This window comes from Cryptomeria japonica, chromosome 2 (assembly GCF_030272615.1).
Source record: "Cryptomeria japonica chromosome 2, Sugi_1.0, whole genome shotgun sequence".
NCBI lineage: Eukaryota > Viridiplantae > Streptophyta > Pinopsida > Cupressales > Cupressaceae > Cryptomeria > Cryptomeria japonica.
This window is the reverse complement of record NC_081406.1, coordinates 67315480-67339703: the sequence shown is the minus strand read 5'-3', so window position 1 is coordinate 67339703 and position 24224 is coordinate 67315480. Positions and strand designations below refer to the sequence as shown.

The following is a 24224-nucleotide window of genomic DNA, read 5'->3' as shown; positions in this document are numbered from 1 at the left end:
ATACTACAATTTTCTAAGACTACCTATCACAAGTTGGGACAAATGTCAGGAACAAAGTCCTGATGGTGTCCGGATGTCCACTCCATCAAATGGCAATCGAATCAACACAAAATTTTCAAGAACAATGAGTCTAGATGGGAGTCGGATTTCCACTGAAGGGCGGAATTACAAAGGACGGAAGTTGTCCAGATAGGCATCCAATTTCCACCAAGTGAAGAAATGGACAAGGATAATGCGGATGGTTTTGAGGAATGAACCATCCCTAAGCAAATGGATTTCCCACCAAGGTTGGAATAAAGTTTATCATACTAGTGTTTGATTCGATACTTGTTTGTTTTGCAGGATTGTTACGAGGAAAGGAAGCATGATGATCAAGGCTTGAGGTGAAGGAAGATGCGCGCAATGTGGATAAGGAAGATCAACACTTCAAAGGTTGGATGAGGATTTCCGAACAGAGATTCCAAAAGGTGAAGATGAGGACTAGATCAATCATGATGAAGACATCACCTTATGAAGGAAAGCAAGTTCAAGACATGAGCACAAGGGATTTCACATCAAGAAATCCGGAACTACATCAAGGAATTTCAATATCAAAGTGTGTCAAGGAAGGAAATATTTCAGGATTCCAAGATTGGGGAATTTTCCAAACATAAGGAGGGAATAGTTCATGGAATTCCTTAACATAAGGATGGAATGTAAAGTATCATAAGGGATTCCAAACATTGTGAAGATGAAAATTGTACAAGGCAGATTGATTAAGTGTATAAGGCAAGATGGGCTGGCATCCTAGTCACCATTCGTTCAATCAAAGGGTACCAAGTCAACATTCATTCAAGGAGGGAATAGGTGACACATGGCACTACATCAAATATTATTTATCTTACCTACCCTCGTTTCTTATTGGCCAATGTAATGGTGGTTGTACAAACCCTAATTAGGGTTTTATCTTGTAATCTTGGTCGTTGATCTTGAATCAATCTGAGCCATTCATTTCTTTTGAGGCTCTATATAAACCCCATTGCCTCTCATTTGTAAGTGAGAGTTTTTGTAGAATTGTTGGTATATGCTGCAGCTATTTGAATCTAAATCACTGTTCAATCTGTTGGTGATTTTGCTCTTCAAATGTTGTTTTGCATTCATGGTTCTCAATTCCTCCAAGTTAGATAAGATTTTAGATTAGAATTTGTTTTCATGTTTATTAGATTGAGTGGAAGATTTGTTGAGTATATTTGTGTGGAATCCTTAATCCATACCACTAGCCTCTTGCCGTTGGTAAGTGTGTCGTGCATGGTCAACTAGAAATTTGAGTAAGCTTAACTTCAATTATTATGCATCCCTTGACAAGCATCAATAAGTATACCTTAGTTTGATGGTAATAGTTTGAAAATCAATAAGTATACCTTAGATGATTGCACTAAGCTCGTGTCAATACCTGTTTGTGAGACCTTGCCTAGTTCGATTCCACTAAATTTGTTCATCATTTCCTACATTCCTAGGCTTAGAATAGATTTCTTGAACCTTATTCCCTTTTGTCATTTTTTAGTAAGTCTTGTTAGAATTGAGTCCAGAGCTACATTGCCAAATCCTAAGTTATTGGTATACGGATACCCATCCTAATCCATGATAAGATTGAGCATTCATGTACAAAGTAAGTCCCCTTGTGATTCCAGCATTATCACATCAAACCATTGAACTTATCTACACGTCAAAACCTGACATTTCGTAACCTTGGAGTTGTCTCATTTGATCGCGAAGCATAGCATATGAGAGACTTTGTTCAAGAGAGGATAAGATACCTTGGTATTTTATTTTGTGTTCACATGTGCATAAAAAACACATCAACATTTCCCCACTTTGAAATACAATTTAATGATAAACGATAATAATAAAATTAAAAATAAAATATAAAAGAATACAATTAAATATAATTAAATCTTAATTAAGTTAATGAATGGTCAAAGACATGAAATAAAAAGTTGGGACTCCCTCAAACATGAGATATAAAAGGAAGAAGAGAACCTCATTTGAGGGGATAATTTGGGGAATCAGAAGTACAGATCTGAATGTGAAAGGTTGTGTTCCTTTCAAAAGGCAGAAATAATGAAGAGTTGGACTCTTTCAAAGGGTGCTAAGGTGGAAAGGGTGTGTCTCTTGCCAAAGGGGCATACATGATGAAGAGGTGTGACCTCTCCCTCACATTGGAGGAAATAAAAAGGAGAAAGTCTCATTTGAGGAGGACATCAAAGGTAGATCAATTTGAAGGATAATTTATTATTCTCAAAGGGCAGCAATGAAGAGTGAGATTACTCATTTCTTATGAAGAGGTGTGACTTCCCACAAATGAAGATATAAAGAAGAGATTAATTCAATTGAGAAGGGGGAATTGGAGGAACCATCCATAAGATCAAAGAAGACAAGAAATTCAATGGATCAATATCTAATGTCAGAATTAATAAGGGTGAAAATTAGCAGATTTTGATATTTACAAGGGCAAGATTCAGGGCAATCCCAAAAGGGGACATTACAAGAGGTATCAAAGCATGATCTTGCCAGCCTGTAGAGTAAGGATAAATCGTTTATGCATTCTAATCATTGAGAAGGGATGTATTAACTCTGTCCAAAAATATGGCAACAACTAAATGACAATGGCAAGACAATATGAGAGATTGTTAAACATACGTGTATTGTGCAAAGAAGACAATCAAGTATATAATATATACACTAGATTAAGAGAGAATATTATGGAGATCTAAGGTGAAGTATATGAATAGTTGATAACAGACTTTTGAGAAGAGATTGTGGATACTTTATGACAATCTTATGATCAGATTATGGAAGACTTTATAGCAGATTTGTGGAAGAGATTTATTGTGAGTTATGGAATAATGATTACTCCAAGAGATGGTTCCGGTCCTAGTTGGACGCTCCTGCCTCTTGTTGATAAAGTGAATTCGCCCAAGAGATGGTTTTGGTCCTGGTTGGATGCTCCTGCCTCTTGTGGATAAAATGAATTGGCCCAAGAGATGGTTTTGGTCCTGGTTGGATGCTCCTGCCTCTTGTGGATAAAGTGAATTGCCCCAAGAGATGGTTCTGGTCTTGGTTGGATGCTCCTGCCTCTTGTGGATTGGTTACACCAAGAGATGGTTCTGGTCCTAGTTGGACACTCCTACCTCTCATGGTAAAATGATAGATTGATTGGCTCAAGGGATGGATCTAGCCCTAGTTGGACATTCCTGCTTCTTGTGGACCAGGTAAACCATATCTACATGTGTATGCTTGTATCTAAATATATCCATGTGTCTACTTTGTGTATACTTCGTATTTTCATGTGTAAGCTTTGTGTTTTATGTGTATGCTCTGTGTTGGGCATATCTACTACATGAATATTTATGATTACTGATTTCTATCATTGTGAATTCTTTTTTTTTGTTGACCTAGAAAGATGAGTTTATTTAGGAAAGAATATTGCAATTAAGGTCTTACATGTGTGTCATGCTTCTAATCCTCTTATCAATGAATGAGGATTTCAACTTTGTTGTCTCAAGGAAACAATCAAACATAGTTCTTACGATTACAATTGATGAGAGAGAACTGTAAAGCGGAAAATCGCGATCGAACCCTAGTTGCTCTCCCCTCTTCCAACTCCGAGGAGAGAGAAGGGAGGTTCGCTAGGGTTGATGGTTTTCACTTAGGGGAGAGACTTTACATTCAAAAGAGAGGTTGAAACCCACAAGATCCAATCCCACGCAATGCAAGATTGGATGCTAAATGTGTTTCAAGGGTTAAGAAAGCAAGGCTACCCTCTTTTGTAAAGAATGTGCATAGAAGAATTAAGCTAGGAATGCATAGAAAGTGACAAAGATTCGCTTATAAACTGAGATACGGATATAGGATGAAGCTGCGGATCTGGAATTAGCAGTAAAATGTCGATACGGTGCTGTCCTGCAAATTTGAGCAAAAGTTGTCGGGACGATGGCGCCCGGCGCCACGGTCCTCCGAAAAATCCGCGAAACGAAGGGGGATCTGTTCGTCTCTGCACAAGGATTCCAGATCTTCAATTTCAGCCGCGTACCTGCAACCTACACACAGAAAAGCGAAGACGATTGGGGGGTTAGGGATTAGGGGTTTGCCTTTAGGTCAAACCTCGGTTTTGGAATTAACCAAGAAATGAGCAAGTGCTGTAAATGTAAATGACTGTAAAACAAGTACTAATACCTTGTTCTAAGGATGTTTGTATCCTTATGTGCGAAGGTATAGATATTGTATGTTGTATGTTGTAGCATGTAGTATGTGATCTCCTCTTCAATGGTTGAATCCTTGACTTGAATGCAACACTTAGCCTTGAATGGAGACTTGAAATGATCAATTGCTTGAAGGAATGCTTGAATGCTTGAATGCTTGAGTATAATTTCCACGCCTTTTCCATCATATCGAATGAAAGAGGAAAATGTAGTTTATATACTTGTCATTTAGGGCTGATAGACTGATTTTCCCGACCTTAGGCCGACCAGGAAAGTTAATTTCCAATTTGCAAACAAAAAGACCCGAAGTCCAAAGGAGACCGGGCCCAAAATAGGACCCAGGGACCAGGGCGCTGGGCGCTCTGGTCCCACCTCCCGAGACAGCAGGGTGCAAGGAGGTTCAGGCCAAGGTGCTTGAAAAATGCAGTTTTCAGTGTCATAATTAGGTTTCGAGGTCTCCATGCGTGTTGCGTCGCCATCGTGAAGACCGAAATGTAGTCGAAATTGCAAGTGTCGCAATTTTAGGACGCTACATTTAGCCCCCACTTTAGCGGGAGTATGTATGCTCATACTTCCGGTAAAGTACAAGGAAACAATATTGAAAGACTTTCACCACGTCAAGGAGGCAAGACACACCAAGCCCCCAGTGGACTAAGGATCTTACGACTTCGATTGACAAAGTAAAAGGGAAGATCACGAGGGAGAACCATGACTGTCAGTAGTAAGGTTCCCTCACTATGAGTCATGCAAGAAAGATATCAAAAATTTTCAAGGCAAGGTTAAATTTGCCAAGAAATTTTCAAGTATCTTGAAAAGATATGAACGGGATGTATGCCCCCCTACGTTAAAGCGATCGCACACGCCTCACCGGGGGTGATTGCTTTAAGGTAGTGATACATATAAGAAATGAGAAAGGAAAGGAGCACGTTATCACAAGGATTTAGCCCCCAAGTGTGAGATAAGCCCAAGGATAATAGACACAAAACACAAAGCACAAGGTGACTTCGCTTTCCTCGGGGTCAGTATGCTGTATGATAATTCATGTATATATATCATATGTATGTATGCATAATTGTTCTTCATTCCCCAATCAAGGAAGGTCGCCTAGAAGAAGGGAACACATGTGTCTTTTGAGTCAACATGATAGAGATCGAGAGATCTCAATGCTTTGCATCGTCCTCAAGTAGACAACACTAAGGACAACAAATAGAAGAATGAGAATAACATATAGAAGAAGTAACGAAAGAGAGGAGGAGAGAATCTGCTATGCTAATGAAACTAGTCTAGCACGTCATCTACCCCCCGATCTTGCTGATCAATGTTTCGGGAAGGCAGGGAACACGCTAGAGGAGGAACATCCAACACAGCAGATGGAGCTATCACAAGATCCAAACAAGGGCTATGTTCATGTTCCAAGCCACATTGTTCTTGTCTAGGAGCTAGAATAAGTGCTTTATAAAATTCATTAGATAAATGGTTATCAGCATCAACAAGTTCATATTCACTATCAGAAGCAAGAGGAGTAACATTTTCATCATGAATAACATTTTCATCTATAGCATCATCAAGATTTATAAAAATAGGGTCTTTAATTCGCACAGGATCAAGACCATCATGCATCTTATGTTTAGGAGATTTTGGAGAAAATGGAATAATGCTTGTTGAAGGTGTCTTTGGAGATTGCAAAGTTTGAGAAGCGGCTGCTTGAGCCCTAAGACGACGCTTTCGTCGGCGTTCACGTGCAGAACGATTTCATCTAGTCTTAGTAGGAAGTTGCGAAGATTGAGGAGGAGGAATGTTCTCATCCCTATCACTTGGGTGTTTAGGTTGTGGTCTCTTAGGCTGGATAATAGGAGAAGAAGAAGGTCTCTTCTCTCTATAAAAAGAAGGAGGAGGAACTGCTCCATATAAGGGAGGAATATTCGGTTTAGGAAGGAGACCAAGTCCATCATGACGAGGAGGGATAGGTCTACTTTTAGAAGGTTTATTAGGCATAGACATAGTCACATCCATAGGGATGGGTTGGGAATCTTCTTGAGGAAAGACATTAGTTTTATCTTTCAAAGGAAGAACTTCCTTCTCAAGAACGATAGGAATGTCAAGTTTAGGTGTTCTAGGTTCACTTAGAGATAGGATCATATCCGTTTTCCACTTTTGATAAGATTTGAAAAGATGATCACTTCGCGGAGGAAGAGATTGGAATTGTTTAGGCCAAAAGTAATCAATAGGAACACTAGAAGTTCTTTCAGCTGGTTTAAAGAGACTATGATTGACAATAACAACTTCACCATTATGGGGAAATTTCAAACACTTGTGAATAGGAGAAGCAATAGCTTTCATGGAAGATAGCCAAGGATAGCCAAGCTTCACACGAAATTGTTCGGAAGATGGAATAATAGCAAAGTTCACATCAAGAGATTTGTTATGGACCTCAATAGGTAATGTAATAGAACCAATTGCAGGAGAAGAAAATGCATCAAATAGTTTCACAACCACATCTGTTTTGTCATAAATAACTTGATTCAATTGCAAAGTAAAAAGAAATTCTTCAGTAATAACATTAACCATGCACGAAGGATCAATAAGCACTCCACAGTAAGGTGTATTCTTGACTTTTGCAACTATGTATAAAGGACCATCAGGTGCCCTAATGGTTTCACTGGAATCAAATGTGATGGAAGGTTCTTTAGGGATTTCTTGCTGCTCTACAAAGTTAATCACATTCGGAGTCATAGACACAAGACCATCAGATGAGAGAGAGAATCATTAGCCTCAATTGCATTAGAGGTATGAGAAGGTAATGGATCAGTGAAAATCTGAAGATTTTGATTAGGAGGAGCTACAGATGTATTGCCTTTATCATTCACTCCAGAAACAGAAATAGTATTATTATCAATCAAATCTTGAATTTTACCCTTTAAAGAAAAACATTTTTCAGTATCATGCCCAGGCTGACGATGAAATTGACAAAAAGCTTTGTTATCAAAATAAGGTGAATTAATCTTTGCAGGATCAATTTGCCTTATAGGAGGAAGAGTAAGCACATTTTGTTCCAATAACTTATTCATAATACTATGCAATGATTCATTCAAAGCAGTATACTTTCTTTCTTTCTTGAAAAATTTAGAAATAGGAGGCACACCTGATGCTGCATTCACATTGTTGTTGATGATGTTTTCATTGAATTTGATGGAATCTCTGTTCGGTTTAAACTTCCCAAATGGTTGTTGACTACTATCACCCTTATCACTCGGAGTCATAGGATGTGATTGTTCCATTTGACTCATAGTCAGTTGATAATTGTGAAGAGTTGCACACAACTGTTGGAAAGAAGTAAACTCAGAAAACAGAAGTTTATCTCGAATATCTTTTTGTAAATTAGAAATAAAGATTCTTTGAATATCATTGTCAGGCACTGGAAAGGAAATTTGAGCATACAAATGCTTATATCTACCAATGAAATCAGTCACTTTTTCTTTAACACCTTGTTTACAATGCATTAAATCAATCAAAGTAACTTTAGGACTTATATTGTTTTGAAATTGTTGAATGAAAGCATTTGCAAGTTGTTCAAAAGAAGTAATAGAATAAGAAGGTAACGAGCAATACCATTGTAGGGCTTTGTCTCTTAATGTTCTAGTGAACAGTTTTGCAAGCAACCTTTGGTCATAAGCAAAATCAGTACAAATTGTTTGAAAAGTCTTAACATGTGTTAGAGGATCACCTTTACCATTATAAAGCTCCAAATGCGGGATTTCAACATGTTTAGGAGGGATAGCTCGAACAATGTCAAGAGAAAGTGGGCTCGCAACATCAAATGTGGGCACACTAAACTTAGATTGATTCATAGAGGCAATTTGTTGCTGTAAAGAGGAGACAGTTTGTGCAAGATTGTTAATGGTAGCTTCAGTCGAAGAATTCATATTAGATGTGTTAGATTGAGATGGAGGTGTTATGTTATTGAAAGAAGGTAAAGAGTAAGGTGGTGGGACTCTATGATAATTAGTCATAGGAGATGATTGGACAGGAGGAACACTACAAGGAGGAATGGAATGGTTGAATGAATTGCCCCCTTGCGTCATGTTCATTTGTGGAGATGTAATAGGAACACTCATTGAAGGGACGAATGAAGAAATCGGATTGAATGAAGGAATAGGGTTAATTGAAGAAGAGGGATTGCCCCCATGACTGGTGATTACAGGGGGAATATCTTGTATAGAAGTAGCCATTATGTTTGATGTAAAGGTAGGTATGCTAGCAATAGAAGTCATCAAAGGAATAGAATGATTGACTTGAGTAGGAGGTTGTGTATAACCCAAATTTTCAGCACAACTCTTCATAGGCATCACATTCGAACCCACAATGTGTGCAATACCACGCAAAATATCAATTCCATTCTTATCGCTTTGAAGCATATGTTTTAGACCCTCAATTAAAGGAAGAGCTTGACTATCAGGGTATTCATGAGACATCCATTGGTGAAAATCGTCAAATTGGTTATCCAATTTCGAAAGTTGTTCTACAGAAACCTCATGGAGAGCTTCTTCATCATTAGGAGGATTAGAGGAATTACCCATGTCCTCGTTAAAAAGGCTATTCAAATTAGGTTCCATCTCCTCAGTAGTTAAACCTCGGAAAGACTTAATTCTACGGCTTCGTCTAACGGGAATAGTGTAAGTAGGGTTTATTGTTGTAAAACTCATGCACTAGAAAGAGAGAGAAGATTTTGAATTTAGAGGTAGCAATTTTCAGTAAAATCAGCCAATCTTCTGGATTTAAGCTGTTAAATGCAATCACAACAGTCTCCCGAAATTTTGGAAAAAATGTCCGGGACCGTGGCGCTCGGAGTGCAACACGGTCCTTGCAACTTTTTTCGAAATTTGCAGGGATGAAAGGTATGATGATTTTAAAGCTAATCTGAAAAAATTGAGTGATTTTACGATCTGTAGATAGGCCAAATTAAAGTTGCAATCTCGAAATTGAACCCTACCAAGATTGTCGAAAAATGCAAAAATTTGAATTTTGAAAAAGAGAGGGAAACTGAAATTTTGAATTTTATGATTTTAGAGGGAATGCCAAGAGCAATGCAAGTTTTGAAATTTGAAAATTGACTCAATTTCACGCAAAATTCAATTTTGAAAGCGGAAATCAAAGTTGTTGTAATTAAGCATTTAATTTCAAAAGTCACAAATTGCAAGAATTTGAATAAAGCACTGAAATTTTTAATGAATGATAACACACTTTTCAGATTTAGGACAGTAAGAACACAATTTTGACACAAAATTTCAGTTTCGATGATTTTTAAATGTTTAGAAGCCTTAATCCAAGCAATCACAAGACCAACTTTGACTGTAATTTTGAAGGTGTTAAAATTGATAAAATCAGCCAAAATTCTGGATTTTAGCAGGAAAATACAGTAAGATCTCGCTCCCGAAATTTCGGAAAAAATGTCGGGGACGATGGCGCTCGGAGTGCACACGGTCCTCGCAACTTTTTTCCAAATTTTCAGGGATGAAAGATATTGTGATTTTATTGCGGAATCCAAAGTTACAGCTGATTTGGAGATGTTTTGATCAGTTAAATTGTCAGACAAAGGTTGAATCAAGAGGGTTTCAAAAATTAAGGTTTTGACACTTAACCACTTAATTTTCAAAATTAAAGCACAAATATGAATTGATAATTTGTAATAGAAGGGCAGATCTGAAACAAGCATTAACATTTAGACATTTCACAAGCTTGATTACTAAAAAGAAAATTTAGGGTTTTTATGCAATTAACCTCTAAAATTTTGCAAAAGATCAAACATGGAAATGCAATCAAGGAATCCAATTTTCAGATCTAACTATGAATAATCAAAAAGGATGTTCACGTCGGGTTCACCAAAATGTAAAGCGGAAAATCGCGATCGAACCCTAGTTGCTCTCCCCTCTTCCAACTCCGAGGAGAGAGAAGGGAGGTTCGCTAGGGTTGATGGTTTTCACTTAGGGGAGAGACTTTACATTCAAAAGAGGGGTTGAAACCCACAAGATCCAATCCCACGCAATGCAAGATTGGATGCTAAATGTGTTTCAAGGGTTAAGAAAGCAAGGCTACCCTCTTTTGTAAAGAATGTGCATAGAAGAATTAAGCTAGGAATGCATAGAAAGTGACAAAGATTCGCTTATAAACTGAGATAGGGATATAGGATGAAGCTGCGGAACTGGAATTAGCAGTAAAATGTCGATACGGCGCTGTCCTGCAAATTTGAGCAAAAGTTGTCGGGACGATGGCACCCGGCGCCACGGTCCTCCAAAAAATCCGCGAAACGAAGGGGGATCTGTTCGTCTCTGCACAAGGATTCCAGATCTTCAATTTCAGCCGCGTACCTGCAACCTACACACAGAAAAGCGAAGACGATTGGGGGGTTAGGGATTAGGGGTTTGCCTTTAGGTCAAACCCCAGTTTTGGAATTAACCAAGAAATGAGCAAGTGCTGTAAATGTAAATGACTGTAAAACAAGTACTAATACCTTGTTCTAAGGATGTTTGTATCCTTATGTGCGAAGGTATAGATATTGTATGTTGTATGTTGTAGCATGTAGTATGTGATCTCCTCTTCAATGGTTGAATCCTTGACTTGAATGCAACACTTAGCCTTGAATGGAGACTTGAAATGATCAATTGCTTGAAGGAATGCTTGAATGCTTGAATGCTTGAGTATAATTTCCACGCCTTTTCCATCATATCGAATGAAAGAGGAAAATGTAGTTTATATACTTGTCATTTAGGGCTGATAGACTGATTTTCCCGACCTTAGGCCGACCAGGAAAGTTAATTTCCAATTTGCAAACAAAAAGACCCGAAGTCCAAAGGAGACCGGGCCCAAAATAGGACCCAGGGACCAGGGCGCTGGGCGCTCTGGTCCCACCTCCCGGGACAACAGGGTGCAAGGAGGTTCAGGCCAGGGTGCTTGAAAAATGCAGTTTTCAGTGTCATAATCAGGTTTCGGGGTCTCCATGCGTGTTGCGTCGCCATCGTGGAGACCGAAATGCAATCGAAATTGCAAGTGTCGCAATTTTAGGACGCTACAAGAACTTGTCTTAAGATTCCAAATCTTCAAGGGTTAGTTAGAAATCCTTGCATCGGGAAAATTTAGTTAAATTGATCATTGCTTGAGGACAACCAATCTTGAGTGGGGCGGGCTATAATATCCCCACTTTGAAATACAATTTAATGATAAATAATAATGTATACGGTGAAAATGGAATGATAAAACTATTGTAAAACCATAAAAGATCCAACCACATAAAACCCTAGTTCTACAATCAAGAATTCACCATACACCAATGAAGAACCTAAAACATGCAAATCACAACAAAATAGAAAGATTATACCATTCACATGCTTAGTAGGGTTTGATCTCTATTGTTTCCTATCTCCATTGATCTTGTTTGATATGATTGCTCTCAAATTTTATGAGTGCACAAAAGCTCAACAAAGAACGGATTGTGGTTGTGAAGTAGCTTGATCGCATGAAGATTGTTTGATCGCTGATTAGGGTGTCATGAAAGGATGAAGGAATCCTCTTATATAGAGAACACCTTAGAAAATGAAGGGATAGGATTAAGAGGTGAAAGGATAAATGGTCAGCTAGAATTAAAGGGTAGGTGGAGAAAATAAAAAAATATTAGAGGTGGTTAGGATAAAATCAAGAGATAAATGACAAGTGTCATGGAGGGAAAAAGCTAATGAATTAATTAAATAAATAAAAATTCATTTAATTAATAGAAGAAGTGGGATCACATAAAATATTTATTTAATTTAAGGAAAGGATAATTTAAATAAATAAAAAATATTTATTTAAATAGGGAAAGGCTAGAAGAGGATAAGTGAATTAATTAAATAGATAAAAATCTATTTAACTAATATAAGGCTTAGAATAAAATAACTAAAGGCTGGGGCAATTTTAGGAGTCTACAAAAAATGATAAAATTAAAATCAAAATATAAAAGAATAAAATTAAATATAATTAAATTTTAATTAAGAGAATGAATGGTCAAAGACATGAAATAAAAAGTTGACTCCCTCAAACATGAGATATAAAAGGAAGAAGAGAACCTCATATGAGGGGATAATTTGGGGAACATAAGTGCAGATCTGAATGTGAAAGGTTGTGTTCCTTTCAAAAGGTAGAAATAATGAGGAGTTGCACTCGTTCAAAGGGTCCTAATGGTGGAAAGGGTGTGTCTCTTGCCAAAGGGGCATACATGATGAACAGGTGTGACCTCGCCCTCACATTAGAGGATATAAAAAGGACAAAGTCTCATTTGAGGAGGACATCCAAGGGAGATCAATTTGAAGAATAATTTATTATTCTCAAAATGAAGAGTGATTACTCATTTCTTATGAAGAAGTGTGACTTCCCACAAATGAAGATATAAAGAAGAGATTAATTCAATTGAGAAGGGGGAATTGGAGGCCGAGGAACCATCCATAAGATCAAAGAAGACAAGAAAGTCAATGGATCAATATCTAATATCAAAATTAATAAGGGTGAAAATTAGCAGACTTTGATATTTACAAGGGCAAGATTCAAGGCAATACCAAAAGGGGACATTACATACTTTATACAAATTCTATGTGTGAAGTGGTTTTGTTGAAAGCCAATCAGAATTTTATTAGTGGAAAAACCCCAACCATACCTTTAGAAGTTTAGAGCCTCATACAAGCTTGATCATACCAAGTAAAGATTCCCATTTGTATGGCAAAAGGAAGCAACAATTCTTTCGTATATAATGTGACAGCTCATATTGGGAAGTCATAAGCCTAGCCACAACACTTACGAGGAGAAAGGAGGGAAAGTGAGAAATTTGTGGGTCCCTCTATGCTAGCTGCCATCTTGTGTGGGAAGAAATAAGGGTGATAAGGGGGTGTTGCTGGGAGATTTGAAGAGTTTAGGTGAGAGTTGATACCACTTCTAATTTATATTAGATTTGTCTGGGTTCAATCAGCTTGGAATTAAAACAGCAATTAATTTTGAATTTGTGCCCCATCTATAATTTAGGTCAGAACTTTGATTTACATTTTTATATTTGTACTTCTGGATTTACACCAGCATACTAGTTTGTATCAATAGTGAGAATTGTATATTTATTTAATCAAAAATAATGGTATAAGATTTTCAGTATTAATCTTTGAAACTTGAGTGGCCATTTGTTGGCATAATGAATGCATGACAATTGTTTGTCAAAATGTCTATGATGAAATGAGTAGTTGTAACTGTTATTAATCAGTAAATTCAAAATTCCTATGTTCCACCAAATGTTTGTGTGCAAATATTGGAAGCAACTGCCAATTTATTGAAGAATTTTGGTAGGCACATTACAATGGTATCAAAGCTGGCATGATTATTTATTACAATTGCAAAAATTTAGAAAATATTTCATTTGGAATATTTCAAAAGGTCTAGAACCATTGTTTGAATGATGCAAAACCACTTGAGAGGAAAGTATTTAGTAAAACCAGTTTTGGGGCACCAACATAGGTAGGGCAAAGTGATGGTGATGAGTAGAGGGTGGCACCACCATAGAGCCACTAGTGGGCTTGAATAGCAATTGATGATTTGGCGATTAAGTGGCCACCATGCAACAACTTGAAGAAGGGGTGCATGGAGGGTGGAAGGGGTTGAGCCTAGTCACACATACCTACAAATGTCCATGCAAACCCCTTTGCAAAGGGGTTGGAATTGTTGTGTAGAGAAAAGCAAGTAGGGAGTTGTGGAGGCCCAAACCTAGCATGGTGGTCCTTTAGGTCTCTATATCTAAAGTACCCATACATACTTAAAACCTACAAGAAAAAACAAAAAATTGCAAATAATAAATGAGTTAACATATACCTTTATACACCTGCACACAGATGTTAACATGCACCATCAACCAACTATTAACCTGAAGAATATAGAATATTCTTCAAAATATTCCTCCATACAGCCATGTAAGGCAAATAACTCTCTAAAGGCCCAATACAAATTACTCAGATTTTAATGAAAGGACAATCAATCTATAAGTTTTTAGGCCTTCTAAATGCAATGGTAAGGTCAAAATTGACCCAAAATGTTCCAAAATGATGGTTACCTTTTGGATCTTGCAACCACCTCCCAAATACAAACCCTTACAAATTTGGCCTCTAATGTCCACTCGAGATGCAACAAAAGTCAAATCTGACTTTCTCAAATGCTTAGGAGACAAAGGTGGGCCCAAACTTACTCCACCAATCTCCCAAATGCACTTGCAATACAAAGTCACAAAGAGGAACCCCCCAGAATTTGGTATTCCTATTCAACTTTCTAATGAGTTTGGCATTTATATCATACTTTTCTAATTCTCAAGATCATCCAAAGACGCAAATTAAGAGCATACCAAATGTTTCAACAAAATGCAATATATGCAATCCCAGATCTGCAACTAATCAAAGGCTCTAAATTGCTCTGATACCATCTAATATTGACTATGAAAATAGACATCAAAGATTTAGAAGGCCTAATAGAAAGAACAAAGAACTCAAAAGATCAATATGGCGATTTCAAATTTTCAAGAGTACACGAGATGATCATATAGAGAATACAAAACCAAGAGATGTGAATGTACAACCAATATGGGATAAAGAAAATGTAATCACATGTGTGCACGACATCTCCACCAAACCAAGAAAGAACAAGTCACATGATACAAGTACAACCTACCCAAGTAGATATCCAGTTTAGTTAGCTTATCCTATCCTAGGTGCATATTTGGCAATAAAGTAACTAAACTAAATGCAAGAAACTAAAATACTGCACCAGCAGAAGGCAATGCATTCAAAATTAGATATGGTGATTTTAGATGTGGATGCTCTCACTACTTTTTGTCTAGATTTAGTAATGGTTATGAAAAAAACTTGTTCTGCGCCATAAGAGCTTATTGGAAGTCTCCAATGGGTTTACCCTACAACATCTTGAAGCATATGTGCTGGTTCAAACAATTAGAAGGGCCTTGTTGATGTGTTTTTCATGCACATGCGAACACAGAATAAAATACCAAGGTATCTTATCCTCTCTTGAACAAAGTTTCCCTGACTGTTGAAGATCTCGTCGAAGGATCAATTGGAGCAACTCCAAGGTTCTGATATGTAGGGTCTCTACGTGTGGATAAGCTCTGTTGGTGTGATGTAATTTTGTTGGAATCACAAGGGGACTTACATTTGATGACCTGAGCGTTTGATTTACTTTGGCTATCACTGGAACGTGGGTCTTTACTGATCCTTGATTTTTAAAAAAGGGAAAAAGGACAAGGGTTGGAGAGGAATCTAATTCTAACACTAAGAATGTAGGAGCAATGGATGACCTTTGATGAAACTCTAACTAAGTCTTGCTTTGACATGCTATGATCATCTCCACAAGGTTAGTGCGATCTTCTAAGGATAGCTTTATGATGTTCAGATCACTGCTACAAGCATAGACACCATCAGGTTGATGCATATCAATGAAGAAGCGATAATTGAAGTTAAGCTTAAGTTGAATGATTCCAGTTGACTACACAAGGCAAGTTTGCAATCAACAAACCGCTAGTAGTATGGATATACAAATTTCACCATTGATCATACAAATTTCTTCCATTCATCTAATAACATGAAATGAAATTTGAGAGGTATAGAGACCATGCAAATTGTAGAATTGACACATAGAATTCACCATTTCTTCAGTGAAGTTTACATGTCTTTTGCAACAATGTCTTGGCAACAATCTTTGCCTTCTCTTTCTACTCTACTCTAAAAACTAATTGCTCTTGAACTACCACTACTGACTATTGACTATCTCTAACTATTCACCTACTATTAACCTTTACAAATGAAGAGCCAGGGCTTTATATAGAGAGCCCTTTACAAATTGATGGCTCTGATTGACTTAGAATCAATGGCTAGGATTACAAGATAGAAACCCTAATTAGGGTTTATTATAACAAACTTCCTTAGCCAATAAGAAAATTACATTCAATGAGTGTGGACCAATAGGAGTAGGGGTAGGTACACCGAAGTTTGTGCCATCCCTGATAAATTAGGTACATTGAATCTGGACATGCTGAGGTGGACCAATCTGGTTAGAGGAAAAGTGACTGGGATGCCACCTTGTCTGACATTTGTGCCTTGGTTGATCTCTTTTCTGTCTCAATTTGATGATGCGATGAATGATGTACCTCTTTGACTTCCATGTGCTTGATGAGGCCTCCTCACTGTCAAGTTTTTTCTTTCTATGGTAGCATACCTCGCCTTGAAGTGTTGGTAAGGTCATTCTTCTCTGTCATCCTGTGGTCTTTATATGGTAGAATGAAGTCCTTGAGGATAGCTTAGAAATCATTGAACACTTGAAATCTCCCAATGCTTTTTTCGAACACTTGAAGTCTTCCTCCATGCATTTGGAATGTCCTTGATGATGATGAGCTTAGAATAGGTCGTCCTTGTCCTAGCCTGATTTTCTTCCATCTGCAAAACAAACCAAAAGATGATTAAGTACACATGATATATTTATCTTAACATAAGATTTCTTACCTTAAATCATCAACAAGAAGGCATCAAAATGGAATTCGCTTAGGATCCTCTCTAGGGACGGGCCCTATAAGACTTTCGCTCTAGACCCTTTGGAAGGGTCAAGAGCAAAATTTGCTATTTTGCTCAACTTAGACCTCATTTCATCATTTCATAATCTTAGGCCAAGACTTCAAACCTCTTCTCATCATAATCTCACAACTAGCCCTTTGCCTAGCTCAAACAAGGTGAAAAATAGGAGTTTCAAAGGGTTTCGCTGTGGACCCTCTGGAACGGTCAGGAGCAAAATTTGCATTTTAGGACAAAATCTTCACATTTTGTGACCACAACTTGCTCCAATGCATGCCTAAGAATGTTTCTAATCTGAATCAATACTAGGCTTGATGCAAAATTGGGAACAAAATAGAGGTTTTAAGAATTTCGCTTTGGACCCTCTAGAAGGGTCAAGAGCGAAATTCTTCCTTAGGCTCAAATTCTATCATTTCCTTACTCCAAATTGCCTCCCAAGACAAGCATATACAAGTCTTCTCTCCACCAAGGCCTAGGAATCCATGTCTTGATCTCAATCATGAGTAAACTAGGTGATTTTGAGAATTTCGCTCTGGACCCTTTGGAAGGGTCAGTAGCGAAATTCAAGATTTGCTTGTATTCCTTCACCTAGATTCATTCTTCATACCTTGCTTTCCTTTGACTTTCAACTTTGGATCCCTCTCTCATGAAAGCAACATTTGTTTGACCCCTAAGAAGGCCTAAAAGGAGAAATTCGCTCCAAATCATGGCCAAGGACAGGACCTTTAGAGAATTTCGCTCTGGACCCTTTGGAAGGGTGGAGCGAAATTCACATTCTAGGTTGATTTCACACTTCTTTGATCCAATCCACCTTCAAATTTGATCAAACTCACCTCTCCTCACCACAATCAAGTCTATTTGTCGTCCACTTGTTGGCATTTAGTTCAAGGTTTTGTGAAGAAATAGGGTCATACAAGAATTTCGCTCTGGACCCTTTGGAAGGGTCAGGAGCGAAATTCACCCTTTGGCTTAAACCTGACTTCATTTTCACATTTCTTCATCCAAACAAGTGAATTGCCTTCAATAATACCTGGGACATGGATTAGTTCATAGTTTGATCAATGTAGAGTGTCCTATAGAGGAATTCGCTCTAAACCCTTTGGAAGGGTCAGGAGCGAAATTCCTATTCTAGACTCAATTCACCTTGGATTCGACTTGACTTTGCCTTAGACTCAACCCTTTGATGCATTTCCTTTCATAACTTTGCAAATAAATCCAACCAACCAATGACTTAGGTGAAATCTTAGGTCCTTTGTGAAATTTCGCTCTGGACCCTTTGGAAGGGTTAGGAGCGAAATTTGACATTTTAGCCTCTCCATCAAGATTCATATATGGAATATAACATTTAAGTATAAGAAAGAAGAAAGATATATATCTTTCTTCTTTCTTATACTTTAAGTTATATTCCATATATATTGTCAAGATGTTTGAGAGTGGTTTCGGACCTCCAAGAGTTATAATGCAAAATCTAGTTTTTGGAGGATCCTTCAATTTTCCAGACTTAGTCAAATTTCAGGATCAAGATGACATTCCAGACTTAGCCAAATTTCAGGACATTTGAGGATCAGGATGACATTCTAGACTCCTTAAGGAGAATTCGCTCTGTCCTTGATGTAAGGGATGGGACCTATGAGGACATTATGCATTCAACCAAGGTTTGATTTAGCAACTTGAAGTGCGACCGGATAGTACACAGAAAACACCTTAGGAATGATCTAAATAACCCCTAATCACTCAATTGACCTGACCTCTTAAGGAGATCCACCTGCCTCAAGCAGAACCCGCTATCCTAATGAGCCCCCTGGCAACCCTTCAAATGCAAAAGGTCAATAGACAAGAACCTAGAAGACCAAGAAAACTAACCCTAGAAAGCAAAAGGTAGGGGTCCCCATTTGCAATGGGGTGATGTGTGAATACGTTACAACAGGCCTAAGCAATCAAAGATGTTCAATTTGATGGTTTAGTGGACCCTGCTGAGTGGGTGGGGTTACTACAAGGAGATGATCATGTCTGACAGCAGTTTCTTCAAAAAAGCGTATGATCACTAGGCTACTCATTCACAGGTGTTGGATGATAGGGGATTTCTAAGACACCCTTTTAACAATATTGTTTATTTATGTATGGGTAATTATTAGGTATAGCTGATTATCATTCTATAGCTGCTTGGTTATGTCAGCTTCTTTTTTGCCAGCTAGACACCTTTGCAAGCTGCACACGTAGGCATTTTATTTGGTTTTCAGTTCTCTTGCTTCTGTTAGTTTTAGGGCTGGAATGCCATGATAGATCCCGAAGATTATAAGAAAAGAAACACAATTCTTATCTTAAATTCAGGAAGCAAATTTTTACATCAGTCCAAAAACAGGATTGCAAGGATAGTCTCTTCTTGAATATGCTAGAAAATCTCTCACTTGAGTCCATGTCTCAAGTGGCAATGGCTTGCCCTACTTATGGAAGATTAAATTTAACTTTGGGTAACAAAATCAACTCCTGATTAAAAGCTTCTACTCTACTAGCCTGAGAGAGGATAGGTCCTTGCAAAAGGTGACCTTACACCTTGATTTCCACAAAAAACCCACAATAGCCATCCACAGAAAATCTAAAGTTGGACACCAACAAATAATAATCACACAAAAACACCACAGAATCCATATATCATTAAACTGTGAAATGATCAGAAAGAAGTTACAAATTACGAACCCAAGTTTGCTAAAATAGGACAAAGGTTCTTCTTTGGCTGGACCAGCATATACAACTGCACCTTCAGATAATAATATTAAGTCATCAAACTTTAAATAGATTGAACCTCGCGGCTGGTGAATAGAACACACTACAGTATGTCCATCTTGAGCAAGTTTTTGAAGTGTTTCCATGACCTTCTCCGCCTGGAAAGCATCCAACCCTACATGCATAATAGATGAGATTTGATAAAAATAAGAAAACAATGTGAATTAACACAGAATGTAATCAACCGACCAACAGAAACGAAAGTTAAAAACAAAGTTGCAGTCCTCTTCAAATATTATGCTTCATATTGTTCTGAGTCTTTGCAAATGTAATACTATTATACTTCTGTTGCATGTACCTTACATTGTAGTCTCCTCCATCTTGATTTTTTATTTTGCAAACTTTAGAGAGTTTAATGATAGTCTAATCACAATATTTATTTAAAGATAGAACTCCACAGCCAGTCTATTGTTTATAAACCAAATTGATGTATTAAATAACATCAGTTTCATACAAAAAGAACAATTTTAAATAAAAGCAGTCAAAGAGAACATGATCTAGAAACGAAAGGAAAATTGCATAACAGGAAATCGGGCATGATGATGTAGACATGTTTTTTACCTATAAATCTGCAATGGCACATTACCCAGCCCTACCTGTTTTCTAATGAGTCCTCTTTTGGAGGGATATAAGGAAACATAATAACTAAAAAAAGAGAAGTTAAAATTACCCAAAAACATTCAAGGAACTGAAAAAGGACATAGTACAATATGGGACTGATGAGATTGGAATATTGATATGGGGACAGCTGACCTAGAGATGGGATCGCCTCACCAGTAAATGTAGAACAATATCTCAGCAATCACTAGTTACTAATATTAGCCCACCATCTCTTCCTGATCCCTTTGTTGGGGCAACTAGGATCATCTTTCTACATGGCATATAAGAGTTCAGCAGCAATGCAGAGTAACACCACAAGCAAATATTAAAGAGACACCGAAATTCATTAAATATAAGGCTTCAAAGCTGCATACGGAGACAGAAGAAAGAATCTAAAAACAGTGAGTTTATCCACTCATGATATGAAAAGAAAAGGAGGAACAATCATAGGGTTTGAAAGATGCAATATCTGCAGATGAAATCAAAATAAATAAATAGAAATATAGGATTAAAAATAGATGCAAAAGTTCAATAAAATAACCTGAGAGAGACAAACAAATGCAGATTACTGAGATTACTAGTGCATACCAGTTGTTGGTTCATCTGCAAATATCACAGATGGGCTGGCAATCAGTTCACAAGCAACAGACAACCTTTTCTTTTCACCTCCACTGATTCCTCGCACTTTTGCATCACCAACAATAGAGTCTGCGCAACTTACCTGATCCAATGCACAAGAAGAAAATATTAAAACAAGTTGGAAAAACACTGGCCTAGCAGCAAAAAGAATTGGCCTCAGTCATGGTAATCACTAAATATTTCAAGATTCAATGGTATAACCTGTTATTTTAAACCCTAGGTATGTTAACCAGATTTATCTAATTGATTATGCCGTAGGTTGTATTCAGATTTGCAGTATTTTAGTAAACCAACATAGATTAAATTGTGCTCTAGATTGTAATCAGATTTGCAGTATTTTAGGAAACCAACATAGATTAAATTGTGCCCTAGATTGTAATCAGATTTGCAGTATTTTGTAAGCCAACATAAATCAGAAATAGCACAAAAGACAAACAAGCATGCCCTGGGAAAACCTCCAAGGAGGAAAAACCCAGCATGAAAGACCCACAGGTCAGATTATATATTCTCCTCTAAAATATAAGTACAATACTTAGCTCGAATCTGATCTTCATATATCAGATCTGTCCTTGTATGCTTCAATGACTTGCATCAAAATCTACCATGTCCCTTTGGACAATTTCGCACCAAGCTGAATAAGTTCGCACTCTTCCTTAAGTTCGCACAGCAGAGCTAAATGACCTTTTGATATGATTAAACTTGATTGAAATGACTTGCAAATTGTCATTTACTTATATGCATCTTTATTCCTTTTAAGTCGGCCTCCTTATTATTTTGGCGCTAATGTTTATTTTGGAGTGTATTTAGCGTGGCATGGAGAATAAGGATGGGGACACGTTATTTTAGGGTAGGACACGGTCCTAAAAGGGGTTCGGATGTTGCCTTAAGGCAATCTGAACCCCTATACCCCTAGTTACAATCAACACTCCCTCTTAACTAGGGAGGAGGCGAATACATAATCTGAACCTTTTAAGTTCCATCTAGCACACAAGCATAGAATTACATCTTCCACCTAGCACACAAGCATAGGATGGTTCTAGCACACAAGCATAGAAAGTGTAATACATCAGCGGGTCTTTACATTATTACAATTATCCATCTAGCACACAAGCATAGATTGGATGAAATTCATTCTTGCACACAAGCAAAGAATGATTCAAAGTGCTACCAATAGTCACTGAGATTGAAGCTCCCTCTCAATCAGGGTTTCGTTTTCCATGACACCAAGTCTATCTCTGAAGTACTCGAACTTCACTTTGGATAAGGGTTTGGTGAGGATGTCAGCAATCTGTTCATCTATGCTAATGTACTTTAGATGAATGGCGCCTCTCTGCACCATATCCCAAATGTAATGATAGTGTGTTTCCACATGTTTGGACCGATCATGAAATATAAGATTTACTGACATCTTTATACAGCTTTGATTATCACAATGAATGGTGGTAGGATCATTGACTTGACCAAATAATCCAACAAGGAGCTTACGAAGCCACACTGCTTCTCTGGATGCAACAGATGCGGTAATGTACTCAACTTCTGCAGTGCTTAATGCTACCGAAGATTGCTTTCTGCATGCCCAAGAGATCACTGCGGAGCCCAAGTTGAAGCAGATGCCTGAAGTGCTTTTCCTATCCTTGACGCTTCCTGCCCAATCTGAATCTGAGTAGCCTTTCAGGAGGATTGGGGTATTAAGAGAATACTTCAGCCCGTAACCAATCGTGCCACGTAGGTATCTTAGAATGTGCTTGGCAGCAACCAGGTGAACATGCTTAGGTGAGCTCATGAACTGACTGAGAGCATTCACAGCATAACAGATATCTGGCCTAGTATTGACTAAGTACATCAGAGAGCCAATCAACTGCCTGTACTCAGAAGGATCTACAAAATCCAAGTTAGCTACAGAAACACTTAACTTCTTTAAGTTAGATTCCATAGGAGTACGCATAGGTTTACAATCTATCATTCTAAATCTTTTCAAAATGTCAATAGTGTATTTTCCCTGACTTAGAAAGATTTCATTAGCTCTTTGCCATTCTTCTAACACTAGGAAGTAGTGCATTAGACCTAAATCCTTCATTTCAAATTCTGAGGCTAATTCCTTTTTACATCTTATGATTAATTTATTTTCACCCGTGAGAAATAAGTCATCTACATACAAAACTAAAATAAGCATCTCATCATTATAAATTTTCAAGTAAATATTAGCATCAGCATCATTCTTGGAAAACCCTAAACTTAGTAAGTACTTATCAATTCTTTCATACCAAGCACGAGGAGCCTGTTTGAGCCCATATAAAGCTTTCTTCAACCTGCAAACATGAGAATCTCTTTTATGGATTACATAACCTTCTGGTTGCTCAATATAGACTTCCTCCTCAATGACACCATTAAGGAAGGTTGTCTTAACGTCCATTTGATGCAGCTCCCAACCTTTGGCTGCAGCAATAGCTATTATAGACCTAATAGAGGTATATCTAGCAACAGGGGCAAAGGTTTCTTCATAATCTATTCCTTCCTTTTGAGAAAAACCACGAGCTACAAACCTAGCTTTATATTTTTCAATACTACCATTAGCATTATGTTTAATTTTAAACAACCATTTAAAGGAAACGACAGACTTACCTTTGGGTCTGGGTACGATGTCCCAGACATCATTCTTGATGATAGAACCATACTCTTCATCCATGGCTAATTTCCAAGCATGATGGGACATAGCTTCTCCGATATTGTGGGGTTCAAACTCATTATATTGCACATCACAGAAATGTAGTTGGCATGATTTTGGACACTCTTGCTATTTCTGAAGGTTCCTCTGGGAGCAGCAAACCCTTCAGCATCTTGAATTGTATTTCTAACCCAAAGTGGTCTCTTCTTGCAGACCACAATATCCTGAGGTATATCGGTAGATTGCATGGGTTCTGATGAGTCATTCTGAACTTCCTGATCTGGAAGATCAATAGACTCCTCTTGTAACTCAGGGTTAGCATCAACAATTGAATCTTGTTTTTCCATCACCATATCATCATTGTTGATTAATGAACCTTTAGATCTTTTGAAAGCAATATCTTCTTCAAAAGTTACATCTCTACTTACCTCAACATACCTTTGACCTGAAATGTAGATCCTGAAGCCTTTGGAAGATTCGCTGTATCCTACTAGGATGCCTTTCTTTCCAGATGGATCTAGCTTGGTTCGTTTTTCTTTAGGCATATGAACATACACAGGGCTTCCAAATATCCTTAGGTGACTGATGTCTGGTTTGATTCCTGAAAAGGCTTCTTCAGGTGTCACATTCTTTAGGACTTGATGAGGACATCTATTCTGAATATAAACT

At 37.7% G+C, this 24224-nt stretch overlaps 1 protein-coding gene across 1 annotated transcript in view; it reads right to left on the bottom strand.

Moving 5' to 3' along the window:
* Positions 1-24224, bottom strand: part of LOC131060532 (ABC transporter G family member 7) — a 158616-nt gene that overhangs the window by 118917 nt on the left and 15475 nt on the right. The window contains exons 4-5 of the mRNA XM_057993782.2: positions 20840-20972; positions 19565-19766 (exon numbers count right to left, since the gene is read on the bottom strand). Coding sequence (XP_057849765.2) covers positions 19565-19766; positions 20840-20972 — 335 coding nt within the window. The remainder of the gene's footprint in view (positions 1-19564; positions 19767-20839; positions 20973-24224) is intronic.